Source organism: Dermochelys coriacea, chromosome 28 (genome assembly GCF_009764565.3).
Source record: "Dermochelys coriacea isolate rDerCor1 chromosome 28, rDerCor1.pri.v4, whole genome shotgun sequence".
In the NCBI taxonomy this organism is placed as follows: Eukaryota; Metazoa; Chordata; order Testudines; family Dermochelyidae; genus Dermochelys; species Dermochelys coriacea.
This window is the reverse complement of record NC_050095.1, coordinates 850005-866310: the sequence shown is the minus strand read 5'-3', so window position 1 is coordinate 866310 and position 16306 is coordinate 850005. Positions and strand designations below refer to the sequence as shown.

Here is a 16306-nt window from a genome sequence, read left to right as displayed (position 1 = left end):
GATGTAGTTCCCGCATCCCTCGCCGCGGGGCATTGTGGGAGATGTAGTTCCCGCATCCCTCGCCGCGGGGCATTGTAGGAGATGTAGTTCCCGCATCCCTCGCCGCGGGGCATTGTGGGAGATGTAGTTCCCTCATCCCTCGCCGCGGGGCATTGTGGGAGATGTAGTTCCCTCACCACGGGACATTGGGGGAGATGAAGTTCTCTTCCCATGCCCCATGGGGCATCACCCCTTTCCCTCAGAAATCCCATGACCTCTGACCTCCCCTTCATACCCTCTCTGCCGCCTGACCTGTGACCTCTGACCGTTTCAGGTTTTCAGCTGGCCCAATGTCCAGCCTCCCACTGCCCCATGGTAGGGGTCGTCTCTGGGGGACGAGGGGGGGCTAAGTAGTAGGGGAACGCTGGGGGGAGGGGAGCGCCGGGAGCCCGGGGGAGGGGAGCACTGAGGACCGGGGGGGGGCTGGATGGGGGAGGGGAATGCTGGGGAAGGGGAACCCAGGGAGGGCTGGCCAGGGGGCCAGAGGAGAGGGGCCTGGGGGAAGGGAGTCCCCCTACACCAAGGCGAGTGACGCCCCCTGCTGACATTCCCAGCCATGTTTATTCCCACGCCCTGTGGGGCCGGACAGACAGATGCACCATGGTATTGAGGGGCTGACACCCCCGACCCCCCCCACCGACACTGCGGGCTGAGGGTCCCCTGGGAGGCACAAGCGCAGGCTGATCTCCAGGCCAGGAGGCCACTTCAGCCCCCCGCTAGTGGGTGGCATGGGACCGAGGGGCCCCTGAGGGGCAGGGGGGCAGCAGGGTGGCATCTCCCCTCTCCGTCCTCACGAGCTGCCGCAGCTGGGCACGGATGAAAATCAAGAGGCTGGACACATCGCGCAGCAGGGCAGCCTCGGGGGATCCCGGGTCCTGGGGGGCAGGGGCCTGGGCGGGGAGAGAGAGACGGCGTGAGGTTGGGGGGGTGCGGGGAGCGGGACTCAGCCCTTGCTACCCCAGGGGATTCTGGGACAGATCCCAGGTGGGGTCCGGGACTCACCCTCCGGCACCGGACCCAGAGCAGGCCGAGAGCCAGGCCGGCTCCCGCCGCGGCCAGACACACCCAGCGCAGCGGGACGCAGGGACAATGGGCCCGGGGTGGCTGGGCCGGGGCCCCCCCCAGGCCAGACACCGGCAGCCGTTCCCCCACCCGGCACCGTGCAGGCTGGGCCCAGCCCGGCGCCAAGAGCCCGGACAGCAGAACCAGCAGCACCCCCTGCACCCACATGGCACCCTGGCTCCACAGCCCCGAGCCCAGGGGTTCTAGCTTCTCTGGCCCCATTGTGAGGCGGGATCAGGAACCCAGCAATCCAAGGGTGCTGGAGGTCGGGAGTGAGGGGCACTGGCAGAGCTGGGGGGGCAGGGCTGGGCTAGAGGGGCTGGGGGTCGGGAGTGCGGGGCACCGGAGAGCTGGGGGGGCAGGGCTGGGCCAGCAGGGGGCTGGGAGTCGGGAGTGAGGGGCACTGGCAGAGCTGGGGGGGCAGGGCTGGGCTAGAGGGGCTGGGGGTCGGGAGTACGGGGCACCGGAGAGCTGGGGGGGCAGGGCTGGGCCAGCAGGGGGCTGGGAGTCGGGAGTGAGGGGCACCGGCAGAGCTGGGGGGGCAGGGCTGGGCTAGCAGGGGGCTGGGAGTCGGGAGTGAGGGGCACTGGCAGAGCTGGGGGGGCAGGGCTGGGCTAGAGGGGCTGGGGGTCGGGAGTGCGGGGCACCGGAGAGCTGGGGGGGCAGGGCTGGGCCAGCAGGGAGCTGGGAGTCGGGAGTGAGGGGCACCGGCAGAGCTGGGGGGCAGGGCTGGGCTAGCAGAGGGCTGGGGGTCGGGAGTGAGGGGCACCGGCAGAGCCGGGGGGGCAGGGCTGGGCTAGCAGAGGGCTGCGGGTCGGGAGTGAGGGGCACTGGCAGCGCTGGGGAGGGCAGGGCTGGGCTAGCAGGGCTGGGGGTCGGGAGTGAGGGGCACCGGCAGAGCTGGGGGGGCAGGGCTGGGCCAGCAGGGGGCTGGGAGTCGGGAGTGAGGGGCACCGGCAGAGCTGGGGGGCAGGGCTGGGCTAGCAGAGGGCTGGGAGTCGGGAATAAGGGGCACCGGCAGAGCTGGGGGGCAGGGCTGGGCTAGCAGGGCTGGGGGTCGGGAGTGAGGGGCACCGGCAGAGCCGGGGGGGCAGGGCTGGGCTAGCAGGGGCTGTGGGTCGGGAGTGAGGGGCACCGGCAGAGCCGGGGGGGCAGGGCTGGGCTAGCAGGGCTGGGGGTCGGGAGTGAGGGGCACCGGCAGAGCTGGGGGGCAGGGCTGGGCTAGCAGAGGCTGTGGATCGGGAGCGAGGGGTACAGGCAGAGCTGGGGGAGGCAGGGCTGGGCTAGCAGGGGCTGTGGATCGGGAGTGAGGGGTACAGGCAGAGCTGGGGGAGGCAGGGCTGGGCTAGCAGGGGGCTGTGGGTCGGGAGTGAGGGGCACCGGCAGAGCTGGGGGGGCAGGGCTGGGCTAGCAGGGGCTGTGGGTCGGGAGTGAGGGGCACCGGCAGAGCCGGGGGGGCAGGGCTGGGCTAGCAGGGCTGGGGGTCGGGAGTGAGGGGCACCGGCAGAGCCGGGGGGGCAGGGCTGGGCTAGCAGGGCTGGGGGTCGGGAGTGAGGGGCACCAGCAGAGCCGGGGGAGGCAGGGCTGGGCTAGCAGGGCTGTGGGTCGGGAGTGAGGGGCACCGGCAGAGCCGGGGGGGCAGGGCTGGGCTAGCAGGGCTGTGGGTCGGGAGTGAGGGGCACCGGCAGAGCCGGGGGGGCAGGGCTGGGCTAGCAGGGGCTGTGGGTCGGGAGTGCGGGGCACCGGAGAGCCGGGGGGGCAGGGCTGGGCTAGCAGGGGCTGTGGGTCGGGAGTGCAGGGAATGTCTGTCTGTCTGAGTCCCTGTCTGTCTCTTCCAGTCACTCAAGGATGGAGCAGGTGAATGACATGAAAACCAAACGCCCTCCACATCCCCAGCCCTTAAGGCTGAGCGCCCGGACTCCTGGGTCCTTTCCCTGGCTCTGGGAGGGGAGTGGGGGCTGGTGAGTTAGAGCAGCAGATGGGAGCAGGGGGAACAGTCACCCCTTTTCTGTTACATTTTCCAAATCTTTTGGTGCCCCTCACTCCCGACCCACAGGCCCCAGAGAAGGGGACGTGGGGTTGGTGTTTCCAGGTGGAGGGTGGAGGACCCAGGGCACGGGCTGAGCCATCCAGCAGGAGGAACCTCTGCAACTTCCCTCTTCCAACATCCCCCCACCTGTTGCCCTACAGATGAATAATGACTGCAGAGTCCAGGCCTGGGGGGGTTCCAGCCCCTGCCCCCCCACCACCACGTGGGCACCCAGCTGACTCCTTGGCCTGTCCCCAGCACCACGAACAAGACGCTCTTTATTCGCTGCCTCCCCCACCCCAGGGCCACTGATGGTCCGTCCCCATTGTCCTGCTTCGGCTGGAACAGGGTGTCCGGGGGGAGGGAGGAGAAAGGGGGGCCGGGAACAGAACAAATGTCTTTGTTCCCCCGCCTTCAAACGTCAAAACAAAGTGTCCCGCCGCAGGTGGTGACACGGGGACCCCTCGCCTGGCGCTGAGACGGGCCCACCTCTGGGGCGGGGTGGCTGGTTACCTGCACAGTGACCATTTGTCCCTCTGTCCAGCTGACGTGGCCGGGGGTGCACTGGGCAGGATGGGGTCACCCGAGCCGGGATTTCGCACCCCACAGGCTGGGCTGGAGCATTTCCTCAGCCAAAGGGACCAGGGCTGGACTGTCAGATGGCTGGAGCGCCCCCTGCTGAGCCCCCACACGGCGCCCCAGGCCCCCCAGCATGGCGCCCCCTAGCGCCCACACACAGACGCAGGCTCGGCTGCTGCTGCTATTTTAATAACCTGAAATACTATAAAAGTTTCTTTATTACAAATTATTATTATTGCCACCACCGTCCCGTCCCCTCCCCCACCTCGGGGGGCTCTCTGCCCCCCCCACGGCCCAGTACACTTCACCCACGTGGCCAACAGCCCCCCCAGCCAGTCTTGGGGGGCCACCCCTGCCCTGGCCAGTCCAGTCCCTCTACTTTGGGCATGGCACCCCCACCAGTGCATGGAGCCCCCCACACCCACCCCTGCTGCATTAAAACCCCCACCCTGAGAAGCTGCCCCCGACCCAGAGCCAGGAGTCCTGCTGCCCCAGCCCCCCGCTCTGACCCACCAGCCCCCACTCCCCTCCCAGAGCCGGGGAGAGAACCCAGGAGTCCTGGCTCCCAGCCCCCCTGTTCTAACCCACCAGCCCCCACTCCCCTCCCAGAGCCGGGGAGAGAACCCAGGAGTCCTGGCTCCCAGCCCCGCTGCTCTCACCCACCAGTCCCCTGGCCCCTGTCCGAGCTGAGAACTGAATCCAGGAGTCCTGGCTCCATCCCCTCCCCCAAGGCACATGCTGTGTTAGTAGCTCCCCCGTCCAGCCAGGCCCCTTCACATGTGCGGGATCGTAGCTCGTGTGGCCCCGGTGGGGGTCAGGCCGTGGGGCGGCGGAGCTGGGCCAGCTGCTCGGGGCTGGCCAGGGAGCGCAGGAGCCCGTTCTCCCACTCCAGGGCCGCGTTGCGCTCGGCCAGCTCCTTGATCTGCTCCCGCAGCACCTCCACCTCCTCCCGCACCGCGAACATCAGGTGGCTCTTCACCAGGTCCTGGGGGGCAGGGACGGGGGTCAGGGCCCAGAGCCAGGGAGAAAACCCAGGTGTCCGGGCTCCCAGCCCCCCCGCTCTAACCCACCAGACCCCACTCCCCTCCAAGAGCCAGGGAGAGAACCCAGGAGTCCTGGCTCCCAGCCCCCCAGCTCTAACCCGCCAGCCCCCGCTCCCTTCCCAGAACTGGGGAGAGAACCCAGGCGTCCGGACTCTCAGGCCCCCCTGCTCTAACCCACCAGCCCCCACTCCCCAACCAGAGCCAGGGAAAGAACCCAGGAGCCCTGCCCCCCAGGCCCCGTCACTCACCATGGCCTGCTCGATCTTGTTGTCGATAGCGATCATGCTGCTGCCCGAGCTGCTGCGGGGCAGAGAGACGGGGACTGAGAGACAGACCCACAGGGCCTAGTGCCCCTCGCTCCCGACCCGCAGCCCCCTGCCCCGCCGGTGCCCCTCGCTCCCGCCCCGCAGCCCCTTGCCCCGCCGGTGCCCCTCGCTCCCGACCCGCAGCCCCCTGCCCCGCCGGTGCCCCTCGCTCCCGACCCGCAGCCCCCTGCCCCGCCGGTGCCCCTCGCTCCCGACCCGCAACCCCCTGCCCCGTCGGTGCCCCTTGCTCGCGACCTGCAGCCCCCTGCCCTGCCGGTGCCCCTCGCTCCCGACCTGCAGCCCCCTGCCCCGTCGGTGCCCCTTGCTCCCGACCTGCAGCCCCCTGCCCCGCCGGTGCCCCTCGCTCCCGACCTGCAGCCCCCTGCCCCGCCGGTGCCCCTCGCTCCCGACCTGCAGCCCCAGAAATGGACGTGACATTCTGGAACTTTATACCACAGGGAACCAGCTCCCTAAATTGGGCTTTTTGCCTCCCATGGTGCCCCTGCCCCCCAAAGCTCTCCCCAGTCTGACACCCCAAAGCCCTAAAGTACCTCAAAGTCACCCCAGCACCTGGGCTGGAATGCCCCGACACCTCACCCCTAAACCTCATGCCAAATTCAGACTGAGCCCCCCAAACTCACCCTGATCCCCAAACTTTGACCAACTCAACCCCCCAAATACACCTGTGTTCAAGCAACCCCCAAATATAGCCTGAGCCTCCTCTCTGACCCCCCCACTCACCTACCCCTGGCTGCCCACCTGAGACACAGCCCCTCAAATCCAGCCCCCCCCCAAAGATGCAGCCTGGCCATGACCTAGCCCCCCAGGAGGGCAGCCCCCGAGCCCCTCCCCTCCCGCCCCCCGGTACCTGTGGAAGATGAGCAGCAGGGAGAGCAGGGTTTTGTCAATGTCTCGGCGCCCAGCGCCCAGCTGCCCCCGGCTCTGGGGCCCCGGGGCCCCCGGCTTGGCCCTAGCAGGGGACGTGCCCCGGGAGGGGGCCGGGGAGGCACAGCCCCGGCGGCGGGAGCGAGCGGGATCCCCAGTGTCCGGGAGGGAGCAGCAGCCGCAGCCGCGGAGCTCTCGCTGCGCCTCAAAGCAGCTCACCCGGGATTTGACCGAGATGCCCGGCAGCTCCAGCGCCATGGGGGCCCGACTCCCTTGGGATCCTCCGCAGCCCAAATTCAGCCACTGGGAGCCCGGCTGGGGGGGCAGAGTCCTTGGGGGGAGCAAAGGGACCCCGGCTTGCAAGGGAGGCAGACGCCGAGGTGCCCGGCTCTGCTGTGGTCGAAGCACCCAGCTGTTCGCTGCCAGCCAGCGCTGCCCAGCCCCCGCTCATTCACTCCCATTGGCTGGGCACCACCCCCCCAGCACCCCCCTTCCCAGGAGGTGGGGGGACAGCCCACATGGGGCGCCTGGCACCATGCCCAGCTGGCAGTCCGAAAGGGAACTCCCCCCTCTTGGGACACAGCCCCTCCAGCCCAGAGCTCCCCCTGCTGGGACACAGCACCCCCCAACAGAGCTCCCTCGAGACGCAGCACCTGAAAATACCCCTGTGCCCCATTCCCCACCCCCCTGAGCCAGCCAGTCCCCCCTCTGGGACCAGGTGGGAGCCAGCATCCCCTAGAGGGGACGGGCCCCGTGTCTCACATGGGGGGACATACAGAGGGATGGGGGCGGGGAGCACCATTGCTGATCAGGAGTCTGTGGGGGTGGGGGGAACAAAGGCGGCTTTATGAGGCTGCCACCTTCTGTTTATATTTCCTGGGTGGGGGTGGCAGGACACATGGGGGGTTACCATGGAAACTGGGACCATAACCCACCCCCTGCAAATGCACACTCTGGGAACAGAACCCAGGCGTCCTGCCTCCCAGGCCACCCTGCTCTAACCACCAGCCCCCACTCCCCTCCCAGAGATGGGGAGAGAACCCAGGCATCCTGCCCTCCCCCGCCTCTTGAATCCCACCAGCCAGAATGTTTAAGGATCTGTTGCCACCTAGTGGTGAGATAGCTGAGCTCCCTGTCTCTGCTGTGGGGTGAGTGGAGGTGACCCCCAAGGCTCCCCCTCCCCCACTGGTGCATATGCACCCCCCAGCTCTGCCTGTGCCCCTCACTCCCGATCTGCAGCCACTGCTAGCCCAGCCCTGCCCGCCCCAGCTCTGCTGGTGCCCCTCACTTGTGGGGTCTGGTGGGAGCACTGGGGCAGTTTGTTATTGTAGGGTCTCTCAGAGGCTGCAGGGCTGTACAGGCCCCCTTGCGAGTGTCGGGGGCTTTGGGAACACTTGCTCGTTATTGTAGGGTCTACCAAAAGGAAGGCTTAACTGTGCAGAGGTTTGTTATTGTAGGGTCTCTCTGATCTGCTCCTCTGCCCCCCACCCTGCATTCCCCATGTCGCCCCTCTCCCCTGCTGCCGGGATCCCTCCCCAATCCCCACCCCTCGATCCATGAAGCACAACTGAGTCACATCCGCTCCCAGCCATTCAAATGCAACTTCCCCCCCCCAGCTTCCTTCCTCTTCCACTGAGCACATCCGCCTCCCTCACCCTGCCCCCCCCCGCTGGCCTCAGCCCTGCAGCCCCCCACGCCCTGTCCAACCCACCCCTCAGCAAATCAGGAAGTCCCGCCCGCCGTCAGGCACACTGGACAGGAAGTTCCGCCTCACCTTTCATCGTCGCTGTCCTGGTGCACCCCCATAGCGAACATGGAGCGGGCCAGGCTGAGGTGGCCTCCAAAGGGGTCCGACCCCTTCCGGATGGGGCTCCCTTCCCGGAAAAAGTGGGGGGCCGGAGATGAGGGGCGGGAGCCTCGGGGTGGCACCTGGGGAGGAGAGGCAGTTAGAGATTAGGCCTCCACGGGGCACTGGCCCCGCTCCAACCCCAGGATGGGGCACTGGCTAGCTATGGGGTGAGATGGGTATGCGGAGGGGGAGAGTTAACAGCTGGGAGGGGGTTCAGGGCTCAGAAATTCCCACAATGCATCTCACCACATTATGGCACAGGAGAGGGCGGTCCTCACCCCCAACCCCTGAAATAAACCTGCTCTGCTCCCTGTGAGCCCTGCTAGCATTCAGTGGCAGGGAGTTCCACCTGCCAACGCTACCCCAAGCAGGTTTTTGGAGGGGGGTGAGATGGTGCCCAAGGGGCGGCCCCACCACAGTCACCCCCTCCCTCCCCAGCCACTTGACCCCAACCCTGGCTGGTGGGGCTAACCGCTACCCCATGGAGCTCCCCTCCCTCACAGAATCCAGGCATCCGGGCCCCTTTACCTTGTGCCTCTCCTCCACCTCCCTCCGGATGCGCTGGGCGAGGCCATGGGGCAGCAGCAGCTCTTCCACCCCTGGGCTCGGCTCCGTGGGGGGCCCATGGCTGTGAGCTCTGCCTCCTGGCGCAGTGCCCCCTGGTGTCCTCTCCCCACCCCCCAGCGAGCGGGGCAGGTGCTCGCCGGGATGGGCTGTGCCCTGGGAGTGGCCATGCCCACCCCAGGGCGGTGGCAGCAAGGGGCTGAAGTAGCCATGGGGCTTGGGCACCAGCCCGGCCAGCTCCAGGCGGGAGTCGAGGGACTGCGGGTGCCGGGCGGTGCCCAGGAGCCGCCCCATGGCCTGGTGCTCGGGGTCGCGGTCGTAGTACTCCAGGCAGGTCCAGCGTCCCCGTTTGTAGGGCTCACCCGGGCCCTGGTCCAGCTTCACCAGGCGGAAGCGGGAGGCGGCGCCGGGGGGCCCGTTCCGCGGCACAGCCACGTCCTCCGGCGGCTCCATGCCAGGCGGCGCCGCTGGCGGCTCGAACTCACTGGTGATGCTGGTGATCTGGAAGCTGCTCTTCTTCCTGGTGCCGCTCATGGTCCCCGCACCGGCGCCCGCTCACCGGGGCCGGGCTCGCGCCAGGCCCGCACTGGGGTCTCCGGCCAGAGACGGAGCCGCAGGCAGTGACATCCCCACAGGCACACGCAGCAAAGGGGGGGGCACCGGTGCCCCCCCGATTCTAGCTCACCTGCAGGTCAAAGGTCACAGGGCAGTTCTGGGGGGCTTCGGGCATCCCGGCCCCCCACCATGGAGGGAGTGGGGCTGCAAAGTTCCCTGAAGTTGTTCCCAGGGGGACAGGATCCCGGGGAAGGGGGGACAAGTCGGGGAGGGGGGCGCTGGGGTCTTTATTCTCTGCCCTAGGGGCGCCCCCCGATCCCCACCGCCCGGCCTGAGTCAGGCCAGACCTGCCGCCTGTTGACAAGTCCCCGCTCCAGGAAGTCCAACCCCCGCCCCGACCAGCTGACAGCTCCCCCAAACCCCTCCCCTCCCGACCAGCTGACAGCTCCCCCAAGCCCCGCCCCCGACCCCCCGGGCCAGCTGACAGCTCCCGCAGCCCCGCCCCAGCCTCGCCCCGCCCCCTCTCTCCTCCCCCCGCCCGGCCCGCTACACCCCGCCCCATTAACCCCTTCCCCGCCACCCCTCCCCCGCCATGGCACTCCACCCTTCCCATTAACCCCTTCCCCGCTGCGCCCCCACCCCACCCTGTTAACCCCTTCCCTGCCACGGCACCCCACCCCCTTCCCGTTAACCCCTTCCCCGCTGCGCCCCCACCCCAACCTGTTAACCCCTTCCCTGCCACAGCACCCCACCCCCTTCCAATTAACCCCTTCCCCGCTGCGCCCCCACCCCACCCTGTTAACCCCTTCCCTGCCACGGCACCCCACCCCCTTCCCATTAACCCCTTCCCCGCTGCGCCCCACCCCACCCTGTTAACCCCTTCCCTGCCACGGCACCCCACCCCCTTCCCATTAACCCCTTCCCCGCTGCGCCCCCACCCCACCCTGTTAACCCCTTCCCTGCCACGGCACCCCACCCCCTTCCCGTTAACCCCTTCCCCGCTGCGCCCCCACCCCACCCTGTTAACCCCTTCCCTGCCACAGCACCCCACCCCCTTCCAATTAACCCCTTCCCCGCTGCGCCCCCACCCCAACCTGTTAACCCCTTCCCTGCCACGGCACCCCACCCCCTTCCCGTTAACCCCTTCCCCGCTGCGCCCCCACCCCACCCTGTTAACCCCTTCCCTGCCACGGCACCCCACCCCCTTCCCATTAACCCCTTCCCCGCTGCGCCCCCACCCCAACCTGTTAACCCCTTCCCTGCCACGGCACCCCACCCCCTTCCCATTAACCCCTTCCCCGCTGCGCCCCCACCCCACCCTGTTAACCCCTTCCCTGCCACGGCACCCCACCCCCTTCCCATTAACCCCTTCCCCGCTGCGCCCCCACCCCACCCTGTTAACCCCTTCCCTGCCACGGCACCCCACCCCCTTCCCGTTAACCCCTTCCCCGCTGCGCCCCCACCCCAACCTGTTAACCCCTTCCCTGCCACAGCACCCCACCCCCTTCCAATTAACCCCTTCCCCACTGCGCCCCCCACCCCAACCTGTTAACCCCTTCCCTGCCACGGCACCCCACCCCCTTCCCGTTAACCCCTTCCCCGCTGCGCCCCCACCCCAACCTGTTAACCCCTTCCCTGCCACGGCACCCCACCCCCTTCCCATTAACCCCTTCCCCGCTGCGCCCCCACCCCACCCTGTTAACCCCTTCCCTGCCACGGCACCCCACCCCCTTCCCATTAACCCCTTCCCCGCTGCGCCCCCACCCCACCCTGTTAACCCCTTCCCTGCCACGGCACCCCACCCCCTTCCCGTTAACCCCTTCCCCGCTGCGCCCCCACCCCACCCTGTTAACCCCTTCCCTGCCACGGCACCCCACCCCCTTCCCGTTAAACCCCTTCCCCGCTGCGCCCCCACCCCACCCTGTTAACCCCTTCCCTGCCACGGCACCCCACCCCCTTCCCGTTAACCCCTTCCCTGCTGCGCCCCCACCCCAACCTGTTAATCCCTTCCCTGCCATGGCGCCCCACCCCCTTCCAATTAACCCCTTCCCCGCTGCGCCCCCACCCCACCCTGTTAACCCCTTCCCTGCCATGGCGCCCCACCCCCTTCCCGTTAACCCCTTCCCCGCTGCGCCCCCACCCCAACCTGTTAACCCCTTCCCTGCCATGGCACCCCACCCCCTTCCCATTAACCCCTTCCCCGCTGCGCCCCCACCCCAACCTGTTAATCCCTTCCCTGCCATGGCGCCCCACCCCCTTCCCATTAACCCCTTCCCCGCTGCGCCCCCACCCCACCCTGTTAACCCCTTCCCTCCCGTGGCGCCCCACCCCCTTCCAATTAACCCCTTCCCCGCTGCGCCCCCACCCCAACCTGTTAACCCCTTCCCTGCCATGGCGCCCCACCCCCTTCCCATTAACCCCTTCCCCGCTGCGCCCCCACCCCACCCTGTTAACCCCTTCCCTGCCACGGCACCCCACCCCCTTCCCATTAACCCCTTCCCCGCTGCGCCCCCACCCCAACCTGTTAACCCCTTCCCTGCCACGGCACCCCACCCCCTTCCCATTAACCCCTTCCCCGCTGCGCCCCCACCCCAACCTGTTAACCCCTTCCCTGCCACGGCACCCCACCCCCTTCCCATTAACCCCTTCCCCGCTGCGCCCCCACCCCACCCTGTTAACCCCTTCCCTGCCACGGCACCCCACCCCCTTCCCGTTAACCCCTTCCCCGCTGCGCCCCCACCCCAACCTGTTAATCCCTTCCCTGCCATGGCGCCCCACCCCCTTCCCATTAACCCCTTCCCCGCTGCGCCCCCACCCCACCCTGTTAACCCCTTCCCTCCCGTGGCGCCCCACCCCCTTCCAATTAACCCCTTCCCCGCTGCGCCCCCACCCCACCCTGTTAACCCCTTCCCTGCCACGGCACCCCACCCCCTTCCCGTTAACCCCTTCCCCGCTGCGCCCCCACCCCACCCTGTTAACCCCTTCCCTGCCACGGCACCCCACCCCCTTCCCATTAACCCCTTCCCCGCTGCGCCCCCACCCCACCCTGTTAACCCCTTCCCTGCCATGGCGCCCCACCCCCTTCCAATTAACCCCTTCCCCGCTGCGCCCCCACCCCACCCTGTTAACCCCTTCCCTGCCGTGGCGCCCCACCCCCTTACCATTAACCCCTTCCTCGCCACAGCACCCCACCCCCTTACCATTAACCCCTTCCCTGCTGCGCCCCCACCCCACCCTGTTAACCCCTTCCCTGCCATGGCGCCCCACCCCTTTCCAATTAACCCCTTCCCCGCTGCGCCCCCACCCCACCCTGTTAACCCCTTCCCCGCCATGGCGCCCCACCCCCTTCCCATTAACCCCTTCCTCGCCACGGCACCCCACCCCCTTCCCGTTAACCCCTTCCCCGCTGCGCCCCCACCCCACCCTGTTAACCCCTTCCCTGCCATGGCGCCCCACCCCCTTCCCATTAACCCCTTCCCCGCTGCGCCCCCACCCCACCCTGTTAACCCCTTCCCTGCCATGGCGCCCCACCCCCTTCCCATTAACCCCTTCCCCGCTGCGCCCCCACCCCACCCTGTTAACCCCTTCCCTGCCATGGCGCCCCACCCCCTTACCATTAACCCCTTCCTCGCCACAGCACCCCACCCCCTTCCCGTTAACCCCTTCCCTGCTGCACCCCCATCCCATTAACCCCTTCTCTGCTGCAGCACCCCCACCCCCTTCCCATTAACCCCTTCCCCGCTGCGCCCCCACCCCACCCTGTTAACCCCTTCCCTGCCATGGCACCCCACCCCCTTACCATTAACCCCTTCCCCGCTGCGCCCCCACCCCACCCTGTTAACCCCTTCCCTGCCATGGCACCCCACCCCCTTACCATTAACCCCTTCCCTGCTGCGCCCCCACCCCACCCTGTTAACCCCTTCCCTGCCATGGCGCCCCACCCCTTTCCAATTAACCCCTTCCTCGCTGCGCCCCCACCCCACCCTGTTAACCCCTTCCCCGCCATGGCGCCCCACCCCCTTCCCATTAACCCCTTCCTCGCCACGGCACCCCACCCCCTTCCCGTTAACCCCTTCCCCGCTGCGCCCCCACCCCACCCTGTTAACCCCTTCCCTGCCATGGCGCTCCACCCCCTTCCCATTAACCCCTTCCCCGCTGCGCCCCCACCCCACCCTGTTAACCCCTTCCCTGCCATGGCGCCCCACCCCTTCCCATTAACCCCTTCCCCGCTGCGCCCCCACCCCACCCTGTTAACCCCTTCCCTGCCATAGCGCCCCACCCCCTTCCCATTAACCCCTTCCCCGCTGCGCCCCCACCCCACCCTGTTAACCCCTTCCCTGCCATGGCGCCCCACCCCCTTACCATTAACCCCTTCCTCGCCACAGCACCCCACCCCCTTCCCGTTAACCCCTTCCCTGCTGCACCCCCATCCCATTAACCCCTTCTCTGCTGCAGCACCCCCACCCCCTTCCCATTAACCCCTTCCCCGCTGTGCCCTCACCCCACCCTGTTAACCCCTTCCCTGCCACGGCACCCCCACCCCTTCCCATTAACCCCTTCCCCGCTGCGCCCCCACCCCACCCTGTTAACCCCTTCCCCGCCGTGGCGCCCCACCCCTTTCCAATTAACCCCTTCCCCGCTGCGCCCCATCCCACCCTGTTAACCCCTTCCCTGCCATGGCACCCCACCCCCTTCCCATTAACCCATTCCCCACTGCCCCCCACCCCACCCTCTTAACCCCTTCCCTGCCATGGCGCCCCACCCCCTTACCATTAACCCCTTCCCCGCTGTGCCCCCACCCCACCCTGTTAACCCCTTCCCTGCCATGGCACCCCACCCCCCTTCCCATTAACCCCTTCCCCGCTGCGCCCCCACCCCACCCTGTTAACCCCTTCCCTGCCATGGCGCCCCACCCCCTTACCATTAACCCCTTCCTCGCCACAGCACCCCACCCCCTTCCCGTTAACCCCTTCCCTGCTGCACCCCCATCCCATTAACCCCTTCTCTGCTGCAGCACCCCCACCCCCTTCCCATTAACCCCTTCCCCGCTGTGCCCTCACCCCACCCTGTTAACCCCTTCCCTGCCACGGCACCCCCACCCCTTCCCATTATCCCCTTCCCCGCTGCGCCCCCACCCCACCCTGTTAACCCCTTCCCCGCCGTGGCGCCCCACCCCTTTCCAATTAACCCCTTCCCCGCTGCGCCCCCACCCCACCCTGTTAACCCCTTCCCTGCCATGGCACCCCACCCGCTTCCCGTTAACCCCTTCCCCGCTGTGCCCTCACCCCACCCTGTTAACCCCTTCCCTACCGCAACCCCCCACGTCTGCCACGGCGCCCCCACCCCTGCCCCATTAACCCCTTCCCTGCCGCAGTGCCCCCGCCCCATTAACTCCTTCTCTGCCACAGTGCCCCAACTCCACCCCTTTAATCCCATCCCCACCCCATTAATCCTTTTCCCGCCGTGGCCCCCCCACTGCCCTATTAACCCCTTCCCTGCCATGGCGCCCCCATCCTCACCCTCTAATCCCTTCCCTGCTGCAACCCCCCACCCGCCCCGTTAACCCTTCCCAGCCACAGTCCCCCCATTCCTGACCCGTTAACCCCTTCCCCTTTGTGGTGCCCCCACCCCACCCCTTTAACCCCTTCCCTGCCACGGTGCCCCAACCCAGAAGTGAGCTCATTAGGCAATGACTTGATTACTCTGGTGCCTAATTATCCAGTGCTCCGGACCCATCTCTTTCGGGGGGGGACAGATTTTATGGCAGCCACGGTTGTCCTGGGGGTAAAGAGGCTGGTCTGTGAGGGGGTAAGCGAGTGCATCAGCAGGGGTTGGTGCACACACGCCACCAGGGGTCAGCACATCTCTCTCACGCACCCCCTCCCTCATTGGCTCGAACCAGCTGCCTGCCGCACCGCAGACAGGCGCCCCCTAGGGACCAGGGGTGGCTGGAGCAGCCTTTCACTCTGGGGTGTCCCAGGCAGACTTGCGTGCCCTGTGGGGACAGACCTCGTCTAACAAACTCAAGCCCAACTCAGCCCCTGCGGCCAGGCTCAGGAATCCCCAGATTGATGGCTCGTGGGGGGGGGCATTGGAAAATGGGGATTCTCAGCCTGAGACAGGGGACTGTGGGGGGCGGGACGGCAGAGGAACAGTGAGTATTGGGGGGCTGTGAGGGGCGGGGCAGGCAGATAGCGGAGGAGTCCATCCTACACTCCATGGGGGAGCACAGACCAGAGGGGACCACCTGCACTGCCTAAGGGGCCACTGCCCGGAGGGGTCCATCCTGCACTCCATGGGTGGCAGGACAGACCAGAGGGGCCCATACTGCACTCCATGGGGGGGGGCACAGACTGGAGGCACCTACCTACCATGCCACCAGCTGCCAGCCCCGAGAAGGGAGGGGCTTTTGAGCAGTTCGCTCCACCCCCTTCAGAAATTCCCTCCTGGGGACAAAAGCTGGGTGGCCCCATGGCTGACACTCAGGCCCCAGCAGAGGTAATGGGTATCTGGGGATGGGGAGAGACTGGCATGGGGTGCTCAGGCATTGAGCTATATAACCAGCCGCCCCGCCCCAGAAGTGGCCGCATCTCAGCGCTGGGAGAGGGGTCCTTGTGCAACCAGCCGCCCCGCCCCAGAGGTGGCTGCATCTCATCAGGCGAGGGGTCCCTGTGTCACCAGCCGCCCCGCCCCAGAGGTGGCTGCATCTCATCAGGCGAGGGGTCCCTGTGCAACCAGCCGCCCCGCCCCAGAGGTGGCTGCATCTCATCAGGCGAGGGGACCCTGTGTCACCAGCCGCCCCGCCCCAGAGGTGGCTGCATCTCATCAGGCGAGGGGACCCTGTGTCACCAGCCGCCCCGCCCCAGAGGTGGCTGCATCTCATCAGGCGAGGGGTCCCTGTGTCACCAGCTGCCTTGCCCCAGAGGTGGCTGCATCTGCACCTGGTGCTGGGTGATGCCTGAATTCTGACAGCAGCGTCAGCTGCTGGCTGGAGCCCTGCTCAGTCCATGGGTCGGGAAATGCACTTTCCATATTCCAGGCACTAAGGACACATGATTCCCCCCGCCCCCCCCCCCCAGGCACTTTACAAGCTCAGGAGATCGTTGGGCCGGGGTCAAATAACAGTTCTCAGCCAGCAGCCCATGGTGGGGGGAAGACTGAGGGGCAGCGGCGGGTGGGGGGGACTGCGGGTTGGGAGTGAGGGGCACGGGCAGAGCTGGGGGGCAGGGCTGGGCTAGCAGGGGGCTGCGGGTCGGGAGTGAGGGGCACCGGCAGGGCAGGAGAGGGGGGCTGGATGTGAGGGGCGCCGCTGTCTCCCCTCCCGGCCTTTCTCCCGTCCATCCTCTCCTAGGTTTCTCCATCCCCAGCTGCTCGGCTCGGCTCGGGGGGAGGCGCC

At 67.9% G+C, this 16306-nt stretch overlaps 1 protein-coding gene across 3 annotated transcripts; it reads right to left on the bottom strand.

Annotated features, from left to right (window-relative positions):
- Positions 1-682: 682 nt before the first annotated feature.
- TSC22D4 (TSC22 domain family member 4) lies at positions 683-9324 on the bottom strand. 3 transcript variants are annotated; one of them, XM_038386216.2, is made up of 4 exons: positions 8320-9324; positions 7717-7871; positions 5001-5052; positions 3878-4694 (listed from the first exon to the last, which is right to left on the bottom strand). In XM_038386216.2, exons 1-4 carry the CDS (start codon positions 8887-8889, stop codon positions 4524-4526), a joined length of 948 nt encoding a protein of 315 aa, XP_038242144.1. In that variant the 5' UTR covers positions 8890-9324; the 3' UTR covers positions 3878-4523. The 3 variants fall into 3 exon arrangements, with proteins under 3 accessions (XP_038242146.1, XP_038242144.1, XP_038242145.1); XM_038386217.2 differs by having other exon boundaries at positions 5001-5049; positions 8320-9302; XM_038386218.2 differs by lacking the exons at positions 3878-4694; positions 5001-5052 and adding an exon at positions 683-929 and having other exon boundaries at positions 8320-9305.
- Between the last annotated feature and the right edge of the window lie 6982 nt (positions 9325-16306).

Coding starts and splice junctions, on each gene's coding strand:
- TSC22D4 (XM_038386216.2), bottom strand. CDS start 8,889: ATGAGCGGCACCAGGAAGAAGAGCAGCTTCCAGATCACCAGCATCACC. Junction 7,872..8,319: donor AGGTGGAGGAGAGGCACAAG/GTAAAGGGGCCC, acceptor TCTCCTCCCCAG/GTGCCACCCCGAGGCTCCCG. Junction 4,695..5,000: donor ACAAGATCGAGCAGGCCATG/GTGAGTGACGGG, acceptor CCTGCCCCCCAG/GACCTGGTGAAGAGCCACCT.